The following is a 21,971-nucleotide window of genomic DNA, read 5'->3' as shown; positions in this document are numbered from 1 at the left end:
TAGTAAACATCACAGAGCAAAAAGACATTTCACCCTCTCGTTCCCGATTAATAGACTGATTGTACTTCGCACAGTATTGAGCAATGTCATTGGCATAACGGTTTCCAACCGTTACAAAATCCTCTCCTGGTCCATGGGCAGCACACTTTACAACTGCTAACTCCTTAGGCAGCTGTATCGCCTCAAGTAATTTCCCAATCACTTCAGCATTCTTTATTGGAGTTCCACTCGATGTCAAGAAACCTCTTTGTAGCCAAAGCTGGCCAAAATCATGCACAACTCCAAATCCATACTGACTATCAGTCATCACAGTCGTTCTCAAATCTTACCCAATTTCACAAGCTTTTGTCAATGCCACCAATTCAGCAACTTGTGCAGACTTCACTCCTTTCAATGGTGATGCTTCCATAACCTCTGAAACTTTGCACACCGCATATGCTGCACATAGCACACCATCATCATTTCTCAGGCATGAACCATCCACAAACAACACATGATCACTCTCATGCAAGGGAAGATCCCTTATGTCTGGTCTCGGTTTTGTACAGTAATCAAGCACATCCAAACAATCGTGATCATCTTCTGTCTTCACACCCACATTTTCAATATCCGGCAAAAGTGTCGCTGGATTCACATTTACACATCTCTCAAGAGTCACATTCGATGCTCCTAGTATCACTTTCTCATATTTAGTCAGCCGACTATGTGACATGTACTGAGTTCTGCTTCTTGTCAAAAGAATTGCCACATTGTGAGGTACGAATACCCTTACAGGATATCCCATTATGATTCCCTCACTCTGTTCCAGACTCCTGCATGTTGCAGCCACAGATTTCAGACAACCTGGTAAACCCACAGCTACAGGGTCAAGTGTCGATGAGAAGTACGCAATAGGCCTTCTCAGTAATCCATGCTTCTGAATTAACACTGAAAGTGCACATCCATTTCTCTCACTGCAGTACAATTCAAACTCCTTCTCGTAGTCAGGCATACCTAAAGCTGGAGCCTCACACATTCTATTTTTGAGCTCTTCAAATGCTGCCATTTGTTCTCCATCTAGTTCCAATGGGTCTGTCATCTCACTTTTTGTCAGTTTAATCAGTGGCTTTGCTATCAGCGAAAAATTAATTATCCACTGATGACAATAACCCACCATACCCAGGAACATTCTCACTTCCCTCTGGGTCTTTGGGGCTTTCATTTCCCTGATGATTCTGATTCTGTCATCAGTCACTTTTCTCAGACCTTTTTCAATATTGTGTCCAAGATAATGCACCTCTTTCTTGCAAAGTTGCAATTTGGCTGGAGATACCTTTAACCCTCCATCTGCCAGATGATTCAGTAAAGCTATGGTATCTACTTCACAAGCTTCACGTGTCTTTGATGCCACAAGTAGGTCATCAATATATTGTACTAGTACTGAGTTTTCAAGCATGATCAAATTGCAATTTGGCTGGAGATACCTTTAACCCTCCATCTGCCAGATGATTCAGTAAAGCTATGGTATCTACTTCACAAGCTTCACGTGTCTTTGATGCCACAAGTAGGTCATCAATATATTGTACTAGTACTGAGTTTTCAGGCATGATCAAACTCTCCAACGATTTTTTCAACAACTGATTGAATATCGAAGGACTCTCTGTATACCCCTGTGGGATACGACACCATGCTAAAATACGCTGGCCAAACCTAAATGCAAAAATCGGCTGGCTGTCATGATGCAATGGAATTGAAAAGAACGCATGACACAAATCAATCACTGTATACCACTCCGCATCATGTGGAATCTGATACAGGATCACTGATGGATTTGGCACGATAGGACAACATGCCACCACAATTTGATTAACTTTTCTCAGATCCTGTACGATCCTAAATTTCCCATTAGGCTTCTTTAGCCCCATTATCGGTGAATTACACGGACTACTCAGTAGTTCTCTCAGGACTCCCTGCTGAATCATTTTCTCAATTATAGGAGTTATTCCTTCAATTATTTCTGGCGTCATTTTGTACTGAGGAATGTTAGGATATGTAATTCCCTCTTTCACTGCAATTTTTACTGGATCTACATTATTCATCAATCCCACATCCTCTCCAGTAAAATCCCAAACTGTCCTTTTCACTGTGTCCCTCAGCTCTTGAGGCAAATCCTCTGGATCAAACACAGCAAATGCACCAATTAACTCACTTTCCCTATTTTCTAGAGTCACTCGGTACAAAACATCCTCATCTGGTGTTTCAAAAGCTATTCCATCCGGTGTACAGAAAATTGTGCAGTTCATCTTGCACAACAGGTCCCTACCTAACAGGTTCACTGGACTCGTGTCACAGACAATAAATCTGTGCATGTCTGAAAATTTCCCTATCTGTACTCTTACTGGTTCCGTAAGACGTGTCCTGATTTGTGTATTGGCTACACCAACTACTTGGATTGCTTCATCCGAGAGAGGAAGATTTCTAACATCTGTTGACCTGACAGTTGATCTCGTCGCACCTGTGTCTACCAAAAAAGTAACACTCTCTTCATTTATTTTCCCATCTACAAATGGTCCTGCCTGGTCTATTTCTAGAGTTGCACCAAGTATGCACTCTTCCTCCTCTCTTCGGCACCGTCAATAATCACCCTCAGATTCACTCCCTTCATTCTTTAACAAGTACTGTTGTACCTGATTAGAACGCCTTGGTTTGTTTACCTGTTCATCATTGTAGAATCCTGAATCCTGATTATACTTTTGTGCTCCTCTATTCTGCGGCAAGGGCGGTTTTGGCTCTTGACTCTGCTGTCTCACAACTTTCTGTTGTTGCTGCTGTTGATTACTTCCTTCACTCTGCACCTGTTGATTTAAGGGTTTATTCTCATTACTCGCTAATGGTGGATTGGTACATTCCGATCTCCAATGTCCCAGTTGGCCACAGTTGTGACAAGGAAACTTCTTCTTTGCTTCCTCAAGATTCCCCTTTCCTTTCCCTGCATACCTAGGTCTATTCCCTGCATTATTTCCTGGATTATTCGCCTGTTCCATCAACTGTGCTTCCTGTCTTTCTGCAACTTTTACTTGTGCCCACATTGCTTTCTCTTTCAGCTTTCTTTGTTTTGCTTCAATTTCATCACTGAAGTATTTCGCATGTCTCAGAATCTCATCTATTTTCTTACTCTGCCAATCCACTGTGTGTTCACGAATTCTCTCACCAATTTCAGGTCTCAGACCATATACAAATCTGTATACAAAATGACTCAAATCTTTGTCACCCAGGTGTTCATCTCCACTGAATTGTTTAAACGCCAGTATCAGCCTTTCGTAAAAAGCATGAACTGATTCTTTTGCTTCCTGTTGTGTTCTATCTATTTTTACCCAGTCTGTCTCTTTTGCAGGTACTTTACTCTTCAGGTATACCATCACCTGATCATACTTTCTCATTACTTCTGGATCTGGTGCTCCTGTTCTTGGATCTCTTGGATATTCCTCAGTAGGCCAACTCACAACTATTTTACACTCAGTCCACAAGTCTGCTGGAACAATTATATCAAACAGACTATTCAGGTCAATCCACAGCACTTTTGACAATTTCACAAACCTATCTACCTGCCTATACCACTCGACGGGCTTTTCTCTCAATCGAGGGAAATCATTCGTAAATGATAAAATATCCTGTCTGGTCCATGGAACATGTACATATCCTCCTCCAGGTATTTCTCTCATAGGATAATTATCCACTGGTTTCTCTTTTTCTCTCACTGGAAATGCTGAATAAGTTGTTCTATCTTCAGATTCCTCTCTTTTCTTATACCACCTATCCTTCCATTTTTCTACATCTCCCCATCTTCGCAATAATGCAACCATTTCTTTAATCTGTCCTGTTCTACCAGTTGCATTCAAATTTTCAATATCCTTTTCTGTAAAATCCATCCTGTAGGTTTTTTGCAAAGCTTTCACTTTATCAATGTCAACTCCCTGCTCATTCGCTATTGCTCTTAACCTGTCATGTGTATTTCTCGCTCTCCAGGTAATATTTTTGCACATGAACATTAACTCACCATCATGATGACTCTTAAGAATTTCTGTTGGAACTGTCCCTGTAACAAGCTCTTCTAATTCTACACATAACCTAGCCACATCAATTGCTTGTGAATCGTTATCCTTTTTCTGAAGAACTTTCATCCAATCATTCAAATCTTCAGCTGTTATTCCAGTAGTTTTTCTCACTGGAACCACTCTCTTTTGCGGTTCTAAAATTGGCATCCCTGAACAACTAGCTTCACTAGCATCCAATATTTCACTACATGTGTCATGTCTGGATTGTCTCAGGTCACTACTTTCTGTCCTTTTTCCTGAATCTCCTGAAGGACCAACTGAACTTATCAAATTATTCCCAACATATGGAATCACCAAACCCTTTTCACCTATCCTCTGCTTGTCAAACACAGGCATAACCGGACCTATGGTTACAGGCACCGTAACAGCTTCCAGATTCTTCGTTAACTCCCTAATCTTTTCGGTCAGCTCTGTTGTAGTTCTGGCTAATTCTCTTGCATTTTCGTCACCACTTCGATTCCCTCTCTCCCTGAAAGAATTACCACTTCTTGATTCAGATGTCACATTTTCTGTCTCAATGATACAAACTGTATCTCTTATCGGAGAAACAACTGGTGTACTCTCATCTGGTTCTGGTCTATATGGAGGTGGTCTTTTGTAAATCATGTCATTCAAGACCTCATCCTCATATTCATTAACTCCATATCTTCTCATATCTGACTCAGGAACCCTCTCTGCTCCCCCTTCAACTGTTCTCATCGGATATAATCCCTCTGACATACTAGCATCTCGCCACCTTTTCATTCGATCATGATGAGTCTCACGATCATGTCTCCTCCCAAACATGTACCTGTACTGTCCTCCAGATCTCTGTTTTTCTCGCTCATGTACTTCCTCTTCCCATTCCACTAAAGCCTCAAACTGTGTAGGTCTTGGTTTTGGGTCTAGACATAACATCTTTTCCCGTAAATTTCTCAACACGGCCAGATTAAATGAACCATGTTCTGGAAATGCTAGAACACCATCCTCTTTGGTATACCTAACCCAATTCTCCAACCATATACAGGTATGATACCCATATCTTGCAGCCATGTAGGATGCAGGTGTTTTCGTTGGAGGTAACAATTCACCCTCTCTCGTCTTAACATCTTTATCCTTGTTAAACCACTTTTTAATTTTTCCAAAGAATGTTTTCTTCTTTTTCTCTTCTTGGTAATACATTTTAGCTTTTACCAAAACTTCTACTCTTTTCCCGTATTACAAATATACAATACGAATTTTCAACCAATAACAGCGCGACTCACACTAACGCACCAATCCTGGAGCGTCTACGTCACTAGAATAGCTCTTCCAATCCTTGCGCGGCTCACACCAACGCACCAATCCCAGCGCGAACACTATTCTGATCTACTATCCAATCAGAGCGCGGTCTTCCTGACGTCAGCAGTCGCTGCAGTCGCTTGTCTCCTGTCTCCTGTCACTCGTCTACCCCTCCTTTACAAAATCTTTTCAGTAGACTTCGTGTCAAAATTTCTACAAAATCTATTAGTTACAACATATAAACATCTCCATTGTCTGCTTCGCTAACCACAGAATAGTAAAAGAAATCTATTTCACAAGAACCATCAAACTTTCATACATCTCTTAACTGTTTCCTCCAGGACTTATCCAAAGAGTCTTACAATCAATTAAATGTATATGCATTCACGCACATTCATACAAGAAAATATAGTGCATACACACAGAATCCTGCTTCCCGAGAACAGCGAACAATCTGTCCCACTACAGAATTATAACACACGTTAACCAAGCAGCTTACCCCTGCCCAGTTCCTCAAACAAGCTCAGAGAATACCTATTACTCCTCCCGCGATAAGCTTTAACGGTGAACCTTACGGATCCCTGGGACTTAAGACCAGAGTTTCACAGATAACCTTCACTACTATACACACTCCTTATATACCAGAAATATATTCTAATAGTAACATACAATAATGTCACTGATTCCGAACTCAGACAATGTGAATTTTCCTGCATACATACAGGACCAACAATCCCGTCTTTCCCGAGAGCAGCATATACTTCCCTCTGCCCTACTACGGAACTGCTACTAGCTTCCAAGTTCCAGAAGCACTACATATAACTCAACATGACAACTCCAACATATAATATTAGTACATATACCAACATCAATAATCAATAATCAATATGTAATCTAATCAGATCAAGACAATCATCAATAACCATCCTACTCTGCTACCAGGAAATTGATAGAGATCAGGGTGTATATAATATTCCTACTTCCACGGATAGAGTAATCTCACAGTTACACGCACATACATTCTTCATACACTAGGGCCCATTTCACTAACATACGCTCAAATACTCTACCAGCAATAACCTGTGGAAAGAAAAACTCCTAGACACCCTGCATCTATATCGAGGTCAATAAGATCTAGTTATTGAGACTGCCCTTAAACATAATCTAAACAATCTATACAATAATAATCAACATATAATACTCAATAATTGACAAGAAATAATAACCAACACCATATTCAAAATTATATTGCTTTATCTAAAATTAGTCAAAGAAAATCAATCAGAATAAATCATTTTTCTCATAGTTACCTATTCTAGCTAAATGTCAGAACGGGTCAGGACAAGTCTCTCGATAAAGTCTCTCAAGACGAAGTCCTCTCAGCAACGATCCTCACCAACGCAGATTCGGAACGCGGCAAAAGGCAAATGGCAAGTGGCAAAAACCCTCTCTAGGCTAACAATTCTTATAGTGAATTAAACAAAGGAAAGACACATTTTGTATTGACTTCTTCCGTCAAACCTCTGAGCAAAGCGAGAAGGAAAGGATGTAGTATCGCTACATTTGAAAATCTCCGCTCAGGAAAAATCACAAAATAAACATAACGGAACAGGAACCAAAAAATACATCTGTATCTTGTAGTTTCCACATCTCCTCGGCAATGAGATCATAGTTCAGAGTCTTTCTTTAAAGCTCCTTTGTTTCCCAAAGCTGCCAAGGACGTTTCATTTCATTTGGAGATCGCCCAAAACTGCTGCTGTCCTCACGGAAAGTTTTAACCAGGCAAAGCAAGGACTGTGGTCAGCTGACTTCAGGACCATATTCAGCAAGGCTCTCTCTCGTCACAGTTTTCTACTCGAGGCCAGGCTCTACATGTCGGCCATCTTTACTTAGGCCACAATAGGCCACAATAGACCATCTTAATTAACCCCTTCGGTGCTCATGACGGAACGGTTCCGTCATGAGCCACGGTTGAGCTGTGCTCATGACGGAACCGTTCCGTCATGACCACGCCCGCGCAAGATTCCGTCAGCACAGCGGCGGAATCTGCGCAGCATGGAAGGGGTTAAAAGAGACAAAAACAACGTTACCACAGCATAGTGATTGAACAGTGTTAACCCCACTAATACCCTTATGTGTATGTAATTATCTAGCTCTTGCAACATAGAAAAGCATTAATTCGAAAAGCGTTTTGTGCTTAAAAATAAACAGCACACAGCAATCTTTAAACATGTAAACACGCACATTATTATTAAACAGCACACTTATGCGTTCCCACGTGTAATTCTCTCTTGTTAAAACAAACGAGTTGATTAGTATAAACACTTACACAAGACAAATAATTAATAATTAATAATTAATAAATTAATATAACAAATAGACATGCCAGAGCTTCAAAACCCAGTTAATTTTCAAACTGAAAACTCTGCTCTAGCAAAGGGGCCTGGCTTAGTGATGCTGGTTGCCTATCGGATCCCATTTCAGGTGCCTTAAGCTTGCTGCAGTCAGCAAGATGGTGTACATACAGGCCTTTAATGTAAGAGTCACGTTCCAGTGGGGCAATGTTGGCAACAGACACCTGGCGAATTGAGTGGGTGCATTTATTAATCCACAGCCAGAATTTCCTCTGCTTCTTGGATTTTATTACCTCATGTGATTCGGTCCATCTTTGGGCTTCCTCTTCCCTCCTTTGGGCATAAAGAACTTTCCTATATTTTAGCCATATCATGGGCACCTGGGTTCACAGCCATTTATACCCCAGTCACAGCTAAGCTTTTTCAGGACTTTATTTAAGCCTCATTTTAGGGCTGCTCTTTGGTTTTTGCTATTTGCTGCAGTTTAGGCATGCCTCACCTTTTTGAAGCCTTTCCAAGTTTCCAGGGTGTTTCCGTAGGTGGTTAGCCAGAAGACCCCAGGGACTTGGCTTGGTGATTTCTTAGCTTGCTCGCTGAGTCATGTCCAGAAATCAGTCAACAATTGCCCCTTGCCCGTTGTGATTTGCCACTGACCACTTTATTTTGTTAATGGGCTCAAGGTCTTCTTGGTTCCCTAAAAGTCTTGTTTTAGTGCGGGTAGGGCATGGGACCAGTAATTTGCACGTGAGGATTGTGCGGTAGCTGGCCAGGGTCGGAGTGGCTTCAAACTTGCTTATGCATTGAAAGTGAGCCAGAGACATCCAAATATAATCAAGAGTAGCCATCCTGAAGCAGGACGTATGCGTGTCGGCCGCAGGAGAGTCTGACATGAATTTACCATTAAGGGCCTAATTACGATGCGGTCGGAAATGATTCCTTTCCGACTGACCTATTACGATGGAGTCAGTCAGAAAGGAATGCGAACTGTCATTCCGCCTTGCTTCTGATGGGAGAGCCCGTCAGCCAATCGGAATGCGGCCAGTAATCCCATGGGCGGCTCTTTCCACCCGAGGGACTACTATGCCAGGGTTACACAGCCTTTCTATGCCGGCCTTTCCGACACACAAAAGGCTGTCGTAACTCGACTTTTAGGGCCCCCCCTTGGTGTGCGGCCTCCAGTTGGAGGCCGAAGGGTGCTCTTTTGGTGGCCCCTTGTTGATCCCTGCATTTTGTGGCAGGCACCTTAAGATGCCTGCCACGGGGTGCAGGGATGAATTACACCTCACATTTTACAGTGGAAGCATGCCCGACATCGTAATGAGGCACTTAATGTTCTCAGACCTAACTGTTTTAGGAAGGAAACTAGGGCATTGCCTTGTTTATCGCACCTTTGGAATTGCTTTTCAATCAGCGGTATGGCCCTTGTGTGGTCATCAAGGCCCACAAATGTCCTGTTCAATTTTGCACATATTAGCTTTTTATTGAAGTCTACTATTATGACCCACATGTCATCTGAATAAGAAACTGATAGGTCTTTCTGATTTGGGAGAACAAGGCCAGGGTTGCCTCCCTTATTCTCTTAGCGGGATGGAGAAAGATGCAACCTAGGATGAGGGTGAGCTAAGGCATAACTTTACTGGCCTTAGCCAAGAAAATCTTTAGAAAGATGTAGTGGCCATTCCCTGTGAGGAGCACAATGGCAGTTGCTGCTAGTTTGTTTTTTCACATAAAGAGACACATCGCCAGAGGCATGGCCCCCTGCCTGTGGAGCCGTTGCTGGAGCATAGCAATCTGTGAAGTTGGACCAAGGAGACAAGTGGAGTGCCCAGGTTTCCTGCAGGGTGATCTCACATTTCTTCAGTTCGTTGATGGCCACCTTCTTGGCTTCAGAATCAATTAAATCTCTTATGTTTCATGAACTAATTTTCAGACGAGACCTTATTGCATGGCTAAAATTTTCAGGCAACTGTGTGCTAGGATCGGTAGCTAAGAGCTTTTGGGAGCCATGCCCAGTTTGTGGGTTTTAACAGCCTTGTAACGCAATTGCGACTGTCCTCTTTGTTTGCTGTTATTAGTTCCCCCTCTGTAATCGGTGGAGGTCAAATTCCTTTTTTGATACCCCTTAAGACAGAGCGGGTGGTATATCTTGACTAATTTTTGCTTTCCTTTCCTTGGCCCGATGATTTTCTGTTGACAACATTTTCCTCCATGAGGAAGGCGGGATATTTCGGAACTGTGCGGACTATCACTTTTATTCTCCATTTTTTTCAGCTGCATATTGTTCCTCCTCCATACATTTACTGGCACAGGACTGGTAAAGTTAACTTAAGTGCGCTCTTTTCACTCTCCAGTTTCTGGGGGAAGAAAGGCCACTCGGTCGCTGTCAGGAGAGGTGATTTTGTCCAGTCCTGGTGTGTTGGAACAACGTTTCATGATGTTCCCTCTGTTGAGAATGTCCCACTTTCCACTTGAAGCATATTCAGGGTATAATATAATCTTACGTTCTGAGTGGTTTTAGAGATTTGGCCATTGGATTGCACTTTGCCCTTCCTGTCTTTAGGTTGTGTTACAACCTGATGTCTCCCTCGCTGTAATTCCACTCCATTCTGCTTAGCCTCTTAAGGTCCTGGGCTGGTGTTGCTTGAGGGCCGCCTTGAGGTGTTGGTGCCATAAAGTTGTCTATGTTCCCTGTTGTAATGCTTGGGCACTCTGTTGTTCTCCCTTTCTCCCTATGGTGCCTGTGTGTGACAGCTGCCCCTCCCGGTTCTGTAGGTATTGCCATTGTTTGCTTCGACACCAAGGAATTGTCAGGTGCAGACGGGCATGGCTTTGGCGCTCCTTCGGCAGGTGGGTGTCACACTTCCAAACCTGAAAACACGGGAATGGTCTTCTTGACAAAATAAAATCGTGCTGCTTTTTTAAACGAAACAACAGACATTAAACAAGTTACATGTCCACTAGAAACAGGGGTACCCCAGTTAGGATAATAAGGAGAGCGAAGGGGAAAAATAAGCTCATCAACAACTCAAGAAAATAAGCTCTACCTTAACAGATATCAATGGATCAAGAAGATCTCTCTGATTAAATAGCTGAATTTACCACCATAAAGAAAGGAACACACACTCATAGAAAGCACCAGGGAGTGGATGATGGAAATTATGATATTTTTATTATTATTTTTTTATAAATCATATAATGTAGAGAATTCAATCAGTGAGTTTACAAATAGCTCCTAGACAGAAAATAAATACAACAAGTATGATAATTGATAATGCAAAATACACATAGTAATCGAAAGTGGGCCCCCATAGGGGATTGAAAAGAGTAAATGTACAATTAAATAACAATCAAATAATCAGGCATACAATACATTCATACACAATCAATCTTAAATGGTAAAAACATACATTAACTCTTAATTAAAAGTTAAGAGAAAAAAGGTGAGCAGAGGGAAAATCTCCTCGGTGTCTAGGGTCAGGCACCACTGGCTCATAGGGGGGGGATACGTCAGAACAAAGGCAGTAGGACACGCCGACGCGCGTTTCGGTGCAATCACCCACTAGAATAGGGTGACACCTTCTTCAGGGCGTTTTCTTTGATGTCAGGGGGCCTGCAGATACGTAACATGTAAAAAGAGGGAAAATTAAGAAGAAAGAAATGGAAGAGGGAGATATATCAAATGTCAGAATAAATTACAACACGTGATTGGAGCTTTAAACATTCTAATTAATAGTGCAACAAATTTAAAGTAAATCAAATACTATAATGAAACAACTTAATTCTCAGGTCACAGATAGACCAGACTTTAGGTGGCAAATAGACATTCACATTCGGTACAACATAGGTAAATTGAATATTAAATATTTCGACCAAAGTTCAACAGACAATCTAAATCTGGAAAAACAATATTTTTGCACCTCGTTGGTCATCTTACATGGGATGGACCACCCATGGGTGAGCCAAAGACAGATCTGAAAAACTACGCACCAACAGAATCAGAGAATCAAACAATAGGGTAACAATCACTGCTAAGGGAGAAAATAATGAGTTGATAATGATTATAGATGTATATTATGGGGTCTCACCCAACTCAAGTAGAGGCGAAACCTCAGTGATGGTTGCGGTAGATGGCAGTAAATGCGAAGGATAGTTCCACTTGCGATGGAGTTCTAAAAAGTGGAAACAATTAGAAAGTGGAATCAGATAAATCAACGGTGGAACTTACTAGTGATCCACTCTTGAAATAAGGGTAGAGAGGCAAAGGAGGAATTAAGCTTGCCTTTCAATATGAGCGACTGAGGGAGTCATAGGATAAGTCTTCAGAGTTCATGCAGGTTCCACACGATAGGATGAAAGCGATAATTAACTAGAGAATTCCTGTGGGGTTAAGAGAACAGGCTGAATGGTGCTGACGAAGGTGTCAACTGCAATGGAACACGTGCGAAGCATCAATTTCAGTTGATAAATGGACAGTATAAGCTCGGTAACAAGTATCAAACAATGAAGAGATGATGGACTGAACAGTTCGTGAAGTGCTTGATAGAAAGTAGATCATAGTAATGGGAACAAAGATTATTACCTGTAGGCGAGTGTAATATAGAGCTCAAAAATAAAGGCTCTTAAATCCTTAGGAAAAGTCCCCTCGAGTGGGGAGGTCAGCTCCGTGATGTCCGGGGGTTAGCTGAGGAGAATGCATAAACCGGAATAGATTACTGGGTTAAAGAAAATCCAAGTAAAACAGAACAGTTACCAGTGTGTGTTGACTAAGCAACGAAAATGGATAGCCCAAACAATAAATATATTGATAACGCGGTTTCGTAATACCTTGGGAGGGTCTGTATACCAAGCATAAATGTTTGTTTTCAATTCACGGTAGAGATGGTAACGTGGAATCTCCGGAGGATGGCCGCTCGATGGCAAATGAGATTAGTAATGATCTGTCTTTGGCTCACCCATGGGTGGTCCACCCCATGTAAGATGACCAACGAGGTGCAAAAATAATGTTTTTCCAGATTTAGATTGTCTGTTGAACTTTGGTCGAAATATTTAATATTCAATTTACCTATGTTGTACCGAATGTGAATGTCTATTTGCCACCTAAAGTCTGGTCTATCTGTGACCTGAGAATTAAGTTGTTTCATTATAGTATTTGATTTACTTTAAATTTGTTGCACTATTAATTAGAATGTTTAAAGCTCCAATCATGTGTTGTAATTTATTCTGACATTTGATATATCTCCCTCTTCCATTTCTTTCTTCTTAATTTTCCCTCTTTTTACATGTTACGTATCTGCAGGCCCCCTGACATCAAAGAAAACGCCCTGAAGAAGGTGTCACCCTATTCTAGTGGGTGATTGCACCGAAACGCGCGTCGGCGTGTCCTACTGCCTTTGTTCTGACGTATCCCCCCCCTATGAGCCAGTGGTGCCTGACCCTAGACACCCTTACACTACGAGGAGATTTTCCCTCTGCTCACCTTTTTTCTCTTAACTTTTAATTAAGAGTTAATGTATGTTTTTACCATTTAAGATTGATTGTGTATGAATGTATTGTATGCCTGATTATTTGATTGTTATTTAATTGTACATTTACTCTTTTCAATCCCCTATGGGGGCCCACTTTCGATTACTATGTGTATTTTGCATTATCAATTATCATACTTGTTGTATTTATTTTCTGTCTAGGAGCTATTTGTAAACTCACTGATTGAATTCTCTACATTATATGATTTATAAAAAAATAATAATAAAAATATCATAATTTCCATCATCCACTCCCTGGTGCTTTCTATGAGTGTGTGTTCCTTTCTTTATGGTGGTAAATTCAGCTATTTAATCAGAGAGATCTTCTTGATCCATTGATATCTGTTAAGGTAGAGCTTATTTTCTTGAGTTGTTGATGAGCTTATTAAACAAGTTACAGAATACAATATTGAACATCCCTAATTGCTGGCAAATAAATATTGTACTAAGCAAAAATGGAAATACACCCATCAAGCAAAGCCCTGACCACTGCATGCTGCAGTCAGGCAGGACCATGCTGCACACGGACATTCCGGGGATGGTCTTGCAGCTGAGCGGTGATTCACACTGCAGCTCTCAGCTTCTTTCAGGCCAGCTCTGGTCTTTGCTGTTTGCTGCTGCTGGTATCATCGCTCTGCATGCAGCTTCTCTGTTGTGGTCTCACTAAGCCCAAGCCCCAGTCACCCTAGGGCTGCTGGCATGGCCTCCGTGCTTCTGCTCCTAGTGAGACAGCCTACGCATTGAGCCCTAAATGTCTAGCTGACCAGGTGATCCAGAAAGGCCAATCTTGGCGCAAATCATGGAAGCTTCATGATTGCTTACTAACAACTTGTGACACTTTGTAGTGCTTACCCCATCTAGTCTGGCTCATTGAGCTGTAGCTCTGGGCATCCAGCAGCAACACCTCGAATTCTAGCTGAAGGTACACTGGCTGGTTTTGTTCTACAGCTTGTTAAGGGCCTCTCAGCTGCCCCAGAGGAGCTATGATGTGTGACGAATTAATTTTAGTGCAGTGATGCGCACACCAACACTAAAATGTGTTAGTCTAACTCCTGAGGTGTGGTACTTGGCGGGGCTGTAACCTACAGAAAGTGCACTGTTTATGTATCTACCATTCTAGAAATCGCCAAGGATATGATGTGAACATGGGGATAAACAGCTCACACAAGAAACAAGGGATTTTGCTGCATTTTCCCCCCACGTGGGCATGGGCTTCCCCCCCACCTGGATAGTGTGTGTTATGCTGAGCTCAGAGCTTATGTAAAAATACAGAATTTTAAACCCAAGTGTCAGTGGTAGTGGGGAAAAGGTGAACAAATAGAGAGTGCAGTAATAGATAACAAGTTTCAAAAACAATCTTATGTCAACGTTGCAGAGCTGCGTCATTACATGTACATCATGTTCTAGAAATAATGTTTTAGGAAAGGAACTCAATTACCTTTTTGGTACCAACAATTAACAACATTTGTGTGACTTGCTTTAAATATTAGACAGACATTACGTAAAATTATACAAGTTTATTGTACTTTATATGAGTGGGCATATTATATGTTTGTATTTTAATCCAGAGTTTTAATATATATAATATTTAAATTACATCGGACTGCCGGACTACACCCACTGTGCTGCTGGCCATTATGACAGAACTGAGGGGCACAGGCATTTCCAGTTGAAACCGAGACAGGGCGTGTTGGTGACCACTGGATCGTGATGAAATTATTGCAGGCTAGGGACCAGGGGTCTTCGAACTAGGGCCTGGGCCCCTCTAGGGGGACCTCAAGTGATCCCAAGGGCTGCACCAGGCTCTGGCCAAAAGAAGCATTATGCTGATAATAGTTCTTTGTTTTAAGAGGAAATAAATGAGCGGCAGTAAGCCGCTCTGTAAAGGGCCATTAACATCTTTTCTCATGTATTTCCTAGCCGGAAGTATGTGTCAAAAAGGAAGGAACTCCAAATATGCTTCAAAATCCCCACCCCCATTTCTAATAATCACACTGTGGATACTTTTACACATTAGTAAGGCCTGCTTGACCAGAATTGTTTGTTTAGCAATCATGTATGTGATTGCAGTTACGTTTTGTTACCATTTAAAAAATGCAATGTTTAAATAAGTCTAGACATATTTAAACATTTCCAGTTTTAATAGAATAATTGTGAAAAATTCTGAAGGGCGCCCTTATGATTTTTTTTCCCCAGTGGGAGCATCAAAAAGTTTGAAGACCACTGCTATGGAGCCCTGTCAGGAGTTGGATTTGCCTTGGGACTGGACGCCTGAATGTGTAGCTGCTCCTCTGCTGCTTAACCCCTTGAGTGCCCCGCCCTTTCCCCGCCCTGTGCCGGCCCTTTCATTAGCGGGCGGGGTTCATGACGAGATAGTCTCGTCATGGGCACAGCGCAACCGCGGCCCATGACGAGACCATCTCGTCATGGGCACTCAAGAGGTTAAAGGTGGTCAGAGAGAGAGAGAGAGAGGCTGCCTGCTGCCTTAGTCTGTGCTTATTGCTGCTAAGCGCTGATCACAGAGCCTGACGTCCTAGTTAGTCTCTCTTTAAAGGATTTCCCTTCCCCATCAACACTCACCTGACATGACGTCATGCCGTAACTTCTCCACTAGTGAGAAGTGAGCAGTATGAGCATGCGCACATCGATGTGCCTGCTGTCACTGCAGTCTGGAAAAAAATGACCGCCTGTGCCAGGGCACAAAACAGAGCCCGATAGAGACCCGTTTCGAGGCCCCCTTTAAAAAACTCCCGGTGCTCAGCACCAGTGAGACCAGGCCCACTTAAAGCCCTGGTCACATGTATTAAACTAGCTCCCAGGACGACTAGGTGCTGTAGGATGCTGAGACTCTGTGGCGGTATTGCAGCAGCCAGTGCTCTTGCCATGCGCAGCTGCCCATGGCAATTATGAGTAGGGCTCTATCTCATAGAGGAGTTTTGTAGCCAATGTCCTAAACTGCTCTTTAAGTGCTTCAGATTCAACCCTTGCCATTTCTTCTCACCTGTCTTTCCTCATCTTTGCATCGTAACTGATGGCTTTGCCTCTTATCACCTGCTTAAAAGCTTCCCAAGCTGTCATCGGTGAGTCCTTTTATTCCACATGAAACCGAAAATATTGTTTCGTCCCCCACCTCAGGCTCTGCATTAAGTAGCCACCAAACATTGAGTCACCACAGACAAGGGTGCAGAGCCATAACATCATTTACCATCACACTTACCAATGCGGGGTCCAAGATCCCATTCCCTTGTATATACACCCCTATTGTTCTATGCATGTCAGTCAGTGATACAGGAGAAGAATGTAAATCCCTTTAATTGTGGGTGATGCCAGTACCATACTTCACAAAGACTATATGCTGTTGTGAAGGTCACCCGGGCGGCTGGAGCCTTGGCATGTGTGCCCAACTGGCCATGCCTGTCCTGCTTCCATTTCCATCACCCCATTGAAGTCCACTTCAATTATAAATCCTGGCCGGGCCTCCATAAATTATCTATCTGAATTGCTGCAGGAATGTGTTGAACAGTGTTAGTGGTGCATAAACATTTAGGCATGCTACTTTGGAACCTCTGACAGACCCAGTCACCATAATGTAGATTGCTGGTCTGTCCTGACAACAAGGTTGTTTTAGTTTTTAATGTTTTAGTCCCTTAGAAATTCAATTGTTTGCTACAGAGGATCACTACTCCCTTTGCCCCCTTCCCCTGGAAAAGCCTACATACTGGACCTTCCCAAACCTGTATCTGACTTAATAGTCACATCCAGTGCCCAGTAAGTGGGTCACTTGAAACATTACAATATCTAGACCATAGAACCTTCCGCTCCGCAGCACCACCGCAACCTTTTAATTTTGTTTAAAAGCACATTTACATTTTATGTTGGGAAATGAATCCTTTCCCTATCTCCATTGTGATATAAAGAAGTAATGTTTGTATTTCTGCTTAAAATCCAAGTCCCCCTATAAGGGACTAAGACCACTGTATTGAACAACACAGCAACTATCATAACCGTGAGTAAAACCAAAAAACAACCTAAGAGTCTTGATGAGTGTGGCCTCGTTTGTATGTGGGGCTCCTGGAGCAAGGTCTTCGTCTGGGTGTACTCCGTTATTCCTTACAATGAGTCCCATGCTAGTGCCCATGGTGAGCCTCTACTTTCTCTGTCCCTCAATGCTTATGGAGGTCCTTTATTTCCGCCATCCAGTCCCAGGCAAATGTGACTTCGAGCTTAGCAGGCTAGAGGAGCATGTATGTTAGACCCATGGCTTGGAGCTTTGCACATGTTGAAATGATTTGTGCTGTTGCTGTGCTAGTTTATTACAGTCTGTTTTTAGGATCACGTTTCGGTCTTTAGTGTTCAGGATGCATGCTATAAGCAGCTGTGCCGAGGCACCAGATGGAGGTCTTAGGGCAAGCGCCTGATGATTTGTTTCAACCAGGAAGCCTGAAGAGAGTCTTCCCTCTGGTATAGTCACCGCAGCCATTGTACCAAGAACATCTCTGGGCCGTTGCCCTCCACACCCTTGGAAAAGCACACAAAACATAGATTGTTGAGGGGGGCCCCCAGCTTTCGCTTCTCTAACCCAGTTTGTTAGTTCCTTTAAGATGGCAGCCAGTTGATATACCCTGGTTTTCAGTTTTTTTTACCATGTCCTCTAATTTGGATATTCGATCTTGCGACTCCGTTACTGTCTCAACCGTATTTCTATGGTCCTTACGCAAGAGGGCAGTGTCCACCCCCACGGCCCCTATTTTGGTCTTGAGGGCAGTACAAATGAACTGAATCGCCTGAAGGACGAGATCAGTCTTGGAGATAAGTCAAGATGACACGCATCTGAGTTATTTGAATGTGATACTGCTCCCTGGGGGCTGGGAATCTGCCAGTGGATTAGCATACTTGTCTGTAATACGCTGATGCGAGATAAGGCTTGGTTTATCATTAGCCATATGTGCCAATTGAACAGTACAGTATCTGTCCGCTTCGAGGTTTCCTCAGCCATCTGTAGGATCTGCATTTCACAGGGACCAAGTTATGCCTCAGCCCCCTCCCATAGACTAGCCTGTCTTCTTGGCACGGCACAGTTGTTCGACCTCTCCAGGGTAGAACACTAAATCGTCTTGACCTTCCACTCTTCTGGATATTGACTTCATACTGAATTAGCGAGAATCTATGGTGGGTCACTCTGTGATGTCTCTCTCACACCATAGCTTTACATGCCTCTGTTCACACTTCCCAAAGTGTTAGGCAATGGGCACTTGTGCTAATTGGCACTACACACACTTCACTCCTTCAGATGTCGTTCTCCTCGCATCTGTACAAGGCAGCAGTCCTCATCCCACCATTAGTGGCTCCAGGCCCCCACCAGACACCCAGAAAACGTGATGAGTGACACCTTCTCAGCTGTGTTGGGTTTCACTGAGTTGCTAAATCACTCTTCTCTGAACCAGGCCTTATGCCGTTCTAGGTGTCTGCTTCTCTCCATCTGCACACAGCCTCAGGTGTAAGTTTATGTTGCTTGGCGGTCTATGACCACAGAGAGCAGGATAATTAAGAAGCCCTGCGGTTTTAGTCTGACTTGGGATGCTAAATGGAGCAGGTTGATGCACAATAAACAGCTATGAGACAGAAGCCCCAGAAAAACGTGTCTGCCGTGTTAGCCTTCAAAGTCACGCTACCTCATGTTTTTGAGTATATCACAGTTTTACTCGTTTTTTTTACTTATCAGTTAATTAAGTTACTTTTCCTTTGCCATTTACCTTGTCACAATGAATGTACCTGCTCCTGGAGTAATCGTGTACTGCTCACCCTGTATACCCTAAGAGAGTCAATTATCTCAAGGGAGTACCTTGGCAATCCCATTTTGTATGCTCCAGCAAGTGGTAAACATTGGTACCCACATAAATTACCATCCAACAAACTCTGCCGGCCCAAGCCTACAACATACCCACCTTTTCTGGAGTTGGAACTGGGTATCAATGCTATGTAGACACCGACATAACTTTAGCTTCTCAGCTCCTTTAGATAATATGTTTCTAAGCCTTCCTGTAATCACTGTAGGAGTTTCTATACCAAGGCCTTGATTTATATATTGGCTGACAGAGTATTATCCGTCGGCATGGCATAGTATTTTTCGGCTTCCATCCCAAGGGTACTCTTCCTATCGTATTTAGAACGTAAGGCCAGCGGACATAACTATAATTTCTGTGAACCGCATTCTGGAAATGCATTGAAAGTTTGACGGAGCCGTATGTCAAACTTTCAAGTTTTTTTGTATTTTAAAAAATAAAGCCCCAAAGCGGGATTTTGTTTTTGAAAATAAAATACATTCTCCCCCTTGCTATGGGAGATATCTCCTGTGGCAAAGGGGGCTTTTTGAAGTTTTCACTACCCCTTACATCCAGGGTTTTCCTGGTGGTGACGGGCAGTGAAAACTGACCTGTATGTTCACCCATCTAAATTAGGTGGGTGGACAAACAGGTCAACCCGTGACAGCCCTTACTCCTTGGGGCCATCGGAGAGGTGTAACCAAGGTGGAGACGTAATAGACTCCTCCATCGTTACACCAAAGGTCCGCCTGCATTTCAGTTGGGCAGGCGGACCATTATGTTGGCGTAAAGGTTACTCCATCACGGTTGCAATGGAGTTCGGTTTCCCGCAAACTAATAAATTAGGCCCTAAGTCTGTAGTACAATCATACATGTTCAACATATCCTTCATATCCATTAACACTCTGCAAACTTGAACAATATAATTGCAATCTGCTTCATCGCCATACTATAACTACTTCAATTCCACTCTTGTACGGGAGGAAGTACATATATACATAATAATGGTAAGCCTAATAAGACACAACCATCTTTGCTTAGTTTTACTAAAATATTTCAGTTTGCTCATGTTAACATGCTATGTTTTTTGTCCATTGCAGATTCCCCAGAACCCAACATGGCAAATGAAAGAGCAAATGCAGCCTCTCGAGGTAAATAAATAGGAGCTTAATGTATCTTTGCAAATCAGAGCCATTGCCAAGATCTAATGTGTAGGTCTACAAAATGGAATCTTTCCTGTACCTAGATTGAAACAAGCATTGGAAATGCAATAGGTCTCGCAATTACTTGAGTTAGAGCTATTGGCATTGTAAATGGCAATGTCCTTTACCTATGTGTTATGGAGTGTATGTGTGCAGTGTGTAGTCGAATTATGTGGTTTGGATTGGAATTGTTAGTTGTGGAATTGTGTGGCGTTGAATGGAGTGGATTTGTGTAGTGGAATGTATGCTTTCAACGCCTATATACACTTGACTCCAAAGCACAGCATGCATGTGATAAAACCACTCTACTAAACAAACATGCAGCACTCCTGGAGCTGCTCCAATAAGAAACATGCAGTGCTCCTGAAGCCGCTCCGAATGTAGTATGCAGGCCACGGCAACCGCAAAGTTAGCAGTGACCCAGCGACTGCTCGCAACACTAAACAAATAAAAGTAAGTGTGACTCTTGTCAAAGTGGGAAAGCAATGCTAGAGCAGCCACTAAACCACACACCCCAGTCACAGAGGAACAACAAAATGTAACCCATGACAATTAAGAACAAGCACTGTTAAAGTCAACACGAGCAACGAGGGAACTCACAGAAGAATCACCCCCCTCCAGAAATGCCTTTTATTTATGTGTTGGTTTGGAAAACAGATAAATAATAGGCATTGTTATTTACAATGGCAATAGCTCTAAGTGCGTTGCTGAATATTGGAAACCACTAGCTCAAATTAAGCAAATTTTTGGAAAAAAGTTGCCTGACAGTGGTGGTACCTGGTGAGGGCATAGGCAGAGCCATTCCCCTCCGCCTCCATCATTCCCCTGGCTTTTATGCCACATTATTTGGGGTGAGAGGAGGAAGAGGATAGGATAGTGGCAATAAAGGGCGGGAGGAGGTGACAGGGTTATTTAGAAACAGGTAGGTTAGGAATTCAGCATCTTACTGACTCCATAATCACGTGGGCAGACAGGGACAGGTCAGAATTGTACTGTACTTGTATATGATTGAATTAACAAAATGCAAAGCCGTCCCAATAATGTGTTTGTTTATGCTAATAAAGGTTTGTTGTATGTTGACTTTTATTGACGAAATCTACTCCTGTTATTCGAAGATTCTGACCTGATTGTGACTACTTCTATCCCAGCCCCTGCTTTAAGAGGCAATCTTTTATCGGACGTGTGAAAGCTTCTGAGGGTTTTCAGAGGCAATGGTGTCACAGTGACATGTGGCGGCTATGACTTCAGCATTTTATAGGATGTGCCGAAAAGGTCCGAGCTGACAACGTTGTACCTGGGGAACTGGGTTTAGTCTTGGCATCGGCTCAACATCGTGTTATTTTGGTTAAATCACGTAATCTCCCCGTGCCTAACAAAAATGAATGTGTCCTTGTGTAACGTACCTGGTGCTCATGTAAAGTGCTCCAAAACCTTAGGTTCGAGTTCGCGCTATATAAAACTGCAAAACAAACAAACAAAAAACTTGTGTGATTGGCCTCCACTCCCCGACACAGTTTTAGGTGCTGACACGTGACTGACTTGTCCCAACCGTTCCAGAAATCAGTCAGGGGTAGGACAAGAGATAATCTTAAGAGTGGGTACCATCTGCTTCTGTGCTGCTGCATGGGCTATCTAAACTCCTCCCCCGGCTGCTGCAGTCGGGTTACTGCCGGTCATGGCTCAGCGCACCAGCCTTCCAAAGAATCGCTCATCTGTT

At 42.7% G+C, this 21,971-nt stretch overlaps 1 protein-coding gene across 1 annotated transcript in view; it reads left to right on the top strand.

Annotated features, from left to right (window-relative positions):
* Positions 1-21,971, top strand: part of GATC (glutamyl-tRNA amidotransferase subunit C) — a 95,120-nt gene that overhangs the window by 12,579 nt on the left and 60,570 nt on the right. Inside the window, exon 2 of the mRNA XM_085634604.1 lies at positions 20,153-20,203. Coding sequence (XP_085490730.1) covers positions 20,153-20,203 — 51 coding nt within the window. The remainder of the gene's footprint in view (positions 1-20,152; positions 20,204-21,971) is intronic.

Source organism: Triturus cristatus, chromosome 11 (assembly GCF_964204655.1).
Source record: "Triturus cristatus chromosome 11, aTriCri1.1, whole genome shotgun sequence".
Taxonomy (NCBI): domain Eukaryota; kingdom Metazoa; phylum Chordata; class Amphibia; order Caudata; family Salamandridae; genus Triturus; species Triturus cristatus.
The sequence above is the reverse complement of the archived record's forward strand: the minus strand, read 5'-3'. Positions and strand labels throughout refer to the sequence as shown.